The 5,000-nt window shown below is 40.1% G+C and overlaps 1 protein-coding gene across 1 annotated transcript in view; it reads right to left on the reverse strand.

Annotated features, from left to right (window-relative positions):
• Nucleotides 1-412: 412 nt before the first annotated feature.
• The window catches only part of LOC122265060 (uncharacterized), a 4,668-nt gene continuing 80 nt past the window's right edge, over nt 413-5,000 (reverse strand). Inside the window, exons 1-3 of the mRNA XM_043034212.2 lie at nt 4,661-5,000; nt 3,119-3,310; nt 413-2,666 (exon numbers count right to left, since the gene is read on the reverse strand). The exon at nt 4,661-5,000 is cut by the window's right edge and continues 80 nt beyond it. Of these exons, the coding sequence (XP_042890146.1) occupies nt 2,529-2,666; nt 3,119-3,310 (330 nt within the window). The 5' untranslated portion in view covers nt 4,661-5,000 and the 3' untranslated portion in view covers nt 413-2,528. The remainder of the gene's footprint in view (nt 2,667-3,118; nt 3,311-4,660) is intronic.

Below are 5,000 nucleotides of genomic sequence, written 5' to 3' on the forward strand. Positions count from 1 at the left end.
AGAGAAAGAGCCAGCCAGCGAGAGAGAGAGAGCGAGAGAGAGAGAGAGAGAGAGAGAGCGAGAGAGAGAGAGAGAGAGAGAGAGAGAGAGAGAGAGAGAGAGAGAGAGAGAGAGAGAGAGAGAGAAGGGGGGAGGTAGATGGGTAGTGAAAAAAATAAAAATAAAAACCAATTGTTTCACATTACGAAAACATTTCGCTGAGAATGCATTTACAAAACATTTTCATTGCATTGTCTTTTTGATGGCAGAAAGTCAAGCATTAAATACGAACATGATTTAATAAAAGACCTCTTGTGTCTTTTGTTCAAAATAAGTCTAATCCTTTTCTTGGTCACAGTTGACCTCTCTTCTATGCTTTGCTTGTCCAAGGTCATCCTCTTATCGGGGTCAGGGGAAAGATCAAGGGATGGTGTACTGTTGTTGTTTTTTTATTAATAAATGATATAAATTCTGTTTCTGCTTTTATTCACGACATCACATTGTGCATGCAGACACTATGGGACTCACGCAATAAATACAAACTGAATAAATATGAAATCGAGACTTAAGTAAAATATAAAACTCTATATCTTTTTTTTTGTACATCAACTAAAACCTATATGTTGTAACAAGAGAGGTTTTTCAGTAGTTGGAGGGACGAGGTCATGTAAGGTCACAGCCTCGACCTGCAAAGAAGGTGGGGGTCTCTCAGGACTTCTCTTGCAATAACGAGGAATGCGAGGTTTTCTGCCAGCCACAGAGAAATTGCAATCTGCCTCGCACCTTATTGTGACCTTACGTGACCTTACGTGAACTCCTCTCTAAACTTCCTTGGACTTTTACAACCTCTCTTGTATTATCTCTTGACCTAACACCACTCTGACCTAGCATTCTCTGGCCTCCACGTCACTCATTTCAATCACTCTCGTCTCTAAGTATTCCTTCACCCAAAGCTCAATTGCACAGATGTTGCAGCCAACTTTAGTTCAAGCTCTATGGTTGCGCTGGGATGGTTGCTTTGGAAATTATAATCATTGCAACTAGAATAAAACAGCCAATAATCTTATTTGTGATAACAATGATGCTGTCAAAAACAATGATGACAATTATTATGACAAACAAGAAGAGCAACAATGAGGATGATAACAGTGATCACAATAATGGTATTCATATCGATAGTGATGATAATAATAATAATGATGCTAATAATAATAATAATAAAAATAATGATATCTATGGTAATAATAATTATAATAATAATAAGTATAGTTATAATAATAATAATAATGATTAAGGACTGCAACACGTAGACTTGAGGTCTTGTCTCCGTGACAAAGACGGTCAAGAAAAGATTGTATTATGCAGACAACTACAGCAATTGCAGTCAGCTGGTAATTGGAATGCGAGTGGCCTTGCAGAGGACTGAGACACACATCCATTGCAATTAAACACACACGCATTAGCATACACACACTCACACACACATATGTATATACACATGTATATATGTATATACAAGTTGAATGATATACACATTTGCATATCCTATTCATACAAACTCGTAAGTATATGTATATATATATATCTATCTATCTATCTATCTATATATATATATATATATATATATATATATATATATATATATATATATATATATACATACACACACACACACACACACACACACACACACACACACACGTGAGTTTGCATGTATATGCAAGTGCACATATCCCTCAACAAACTATAATATCAGTATATCTTTGAACTCTTGAACGACATCCACTCCTAGATATGCATCATAAACTTCTCTATAAGTTATAGTGGGCCTAGCAGATTAAGATATACAGCCAAAAGCCGTCTAAGCTTGGATCACAGGCACACCAGCGCGACACCAAGAGGCTCCAATTCTTCTTCTTCTTCTTCTTGCTTCTTGATTCTTGCTTCTTTCGCCTCATATTCTTTGTCAGGTCTTCTATGTCTGTTGTATTCCTGTCGCGACGTCGTTTCGCTCGAAGAAGCTTTCTGACGTCATTTGCTGCTTGATAGATAGATACCGCCTGGCGACTCGCAAGTGGGGAAGCGCGTGAGATTCGGTGAGAAGAGAGATAAAGAGAGAGAGAGAGAGAGAGAGAGAGAGAGAGAGAGAGAGAGAGAGAGAGAGAGAGAGAGAGAGAGAGAGAGAGAGAGAGAGAGAGAGAGAGAGAGAGAGAGAGAGAGAGAAAGAGATAGATAAAGAGATAGATAAATAGATAGATAGATAGATAAATAGAGAGAGAGAGATCCATACTGAGAGAGAGATAGAGAGACACTTACAGAGGAAGAGACAATAGAAAAGCAAAGAAAGAAAGAAAAACAAAAAAGAAGAGAGAGAAAAAAAAAAATCAGGAATGTTCAACAAAGATTCGTCTTGTCTTTTTTTCTTCGTTTCTAAATACATGTCGGGAAGGAACTTGTGCGGGTGAGGAGGATGAGGTTGATGAGGTCCTGATCAGACAGACAGACAGACGCCCGTGATGCCGAAGGGACGGTCTTCGGATCCTGCCTGATCAGACGCCCGTGATGCCGAAGCCGATGAAACTCTCGCACCAAGTCTGGGCGTTGTCTTTGCCGTCACAGCACAGCGTGTACACTTGGAGGGACTTGGTTTGCTTGGCACAGAGCTCGCACACGTACTGCTTGCGAGCCTGGGGAGGGAGGGAAGGAAATAGTTAGTGGGGTTAGGTGAAGGGATGGAAGAAGACCTGTTGGTGGGGGGATAAAAAGGGGGATACGGGGGGATAAGGGGGTGGGAGAGAGGGTTGAGGGAAAGGGGGAAAGAACGTGCATCTCACAAAAATATGTTAATGCTAGAATAACTAATTGAAGTGTTGATATAACCTGAGCAGTAAAGACTATTAAATATAATCTCTTTATATGAATTACATAATACCCATTGACTCTTACTTTAACAATCCCATGCACAAAATACATCAATAAAATATACACTTTTCTCATTCACTACCTGACCATAAATGAATCCCAAAACCATAAACCTCACCTAAAAAAAACCAAAAACCCAAAAACCCAAAACCCCAAAAACAAGCCAAAAAAAAAAAAAAAAAAAAGCTACTATACAGAAAGAATACTCAAAACTTACATTGCTCGAACACTGGTTATTGGCTCGACGCTCAGGAGATCTTCCAGGCCCGTAAAGACTCCTCCTGAAGGCGGCCACTCCCCCTTCGTCCGCCCTTCCATCTCGTGCAGGTGCTGCCTCCACCACCACGCCCACCACCAGCACCATCGCCACCACCACCACCAACACTGTAGCACACATGGAGCGATTCATCTGTGGAGGAGAGAAGGAGAAAGGGGGGTTGATCTTGTGTGTTTTTTATTTTCGTTTTTTTTTCTGTTTTCTGTTTTCTGTTTGGGGTTTTGTGACGTAAAGGGGAACAAAGAGGAAAAGAGGAAGGAAATAGATATGGGTAGGATTATTATTCTGTGAAGGAGAAGGGGGGAGAGAATTGTTAGTTCTATTGGTGGTTTAAGATGATTTCATTTTTTATTTTTCAGCATTCCGCTTGACCCCCCCCCCTCAAAAAAAAGGAATAAAAGTAATCATGAAACGAATTATTTACCGAAGATAAGAGAATATATATATATATATATGTATATATATATATATATATATATATATATATATTGTGTGTGTGTGTTCCTTTCGTGAAGATAGTATTTTTTTTCATTTATTTCATTCAGTGACTGAGAAAATAAACAACAACAAAAGACTTATTTAATGGTTGATTATCAAGATGAAGAGTTACCATGCTCGGATTTACGCCTTTGATTATGTGTTAATTCTTTACATAATCATCGCTCCTATCGGAATAAAATAATCAGCCCTTGATAAAGTTACCATAAAAAAACGAAAAAAAAACCCTAATCATTGGACCATCTCAATAGCAAATGACAAGCAAGACAGCCACAAAAAGATAGCTTTATATCGCTATGGCAAAGGATTGATAAGCAGCCCCCAACGTCACGCCAACCAAGTCTTATAAGATCTCTTCGTAAGGTCGGTCAAAGTCCATACGACCTTATCATAATTCTTGTTCTTATCAACGCCCTTCTGACGTGTCGTGTGAAGGATGAGGCTGCATTATCATTCACGCCCTGAGGAGGGAGGGGAAAGGGGAAGGGAAAGGGTGTGTGTGGGGTGGGGTGGGGTGGGGCGGAGGGGGTTACCGCGTGCTTTGAGGGGCAAGGGGCAGGGGAGGGGGAAGGGGGGAGGGGAGGGTTGGTGGGACTTAGATGAACTTTGTCTTATCGCATTCGGTTTATCTTCGTTATTGCTATTTACATATTTTATACTCCTTATTTTTTGCTTTATCTCATTAATTGACCTTATCGCTTTGTCTCTTTTGCTATCTTTAATTCCCTCGTCTTCCTTATATTCTTAGATAACTCACGACTTCTTGACATAAGTAAGAGTTAAGAACAATGAAGTACCTTGCTAATGACATGATAAATACCACACGTAATTATCTTAATCAACTATCTTAACGTGAAAGCGCGAGGCATGGATAAGCGCATTCGGAAATCTTTTCCAGAGACACACATATAATCGACAGTCATCATGACTTGGTACTTTTTGCAGCACACAATAGGACGCGACAGAACACCGAAGGATACTCACATTTCTTTTCTGTTGTTTCACCAGAGTCCCATACCGATGTGAGGACTGTGACTTAATCCACTTTTTTCACACACTTAAAAAAAGGTCTGTTTCAAGACCAGTAAGTACACTTCCAAAATGTACGAAGTCTCCTCTTTTTTTTGTCTCTAACTCTCTCGCAAAAACAAAAACCAAGACGAAAACCCGGCGAAGTTGCGGGCGAGAGCGAGAGCGAGAGCGAGATCGAGAGCCGTTAGGTATTGCAAGTTTGCAAGTGCTAGTCTCTTGTTGTCTTCACGAGGGACGCGGGGCTGAGCACATAACTCGTATATCGTATTGCACGCGCGCCGATGCTCACTTG

The sequence above is a fragment of the Penaeus japonicus genome, unplaced genomic scaffold, assembly GCF_977035675.1.
Source record: "Penaeus japonicus unplaced genomic scaffold, GWHDUDI00000001_assembly GWHDUDI00000019, whole genome shotgun sequence".
Lineage (NCBI taxonomy): Eukaryota > Metazoa > Arthropoda > Malacostraca > Decapoda > Penaeidae > Penaeus > Penaeus japonicus.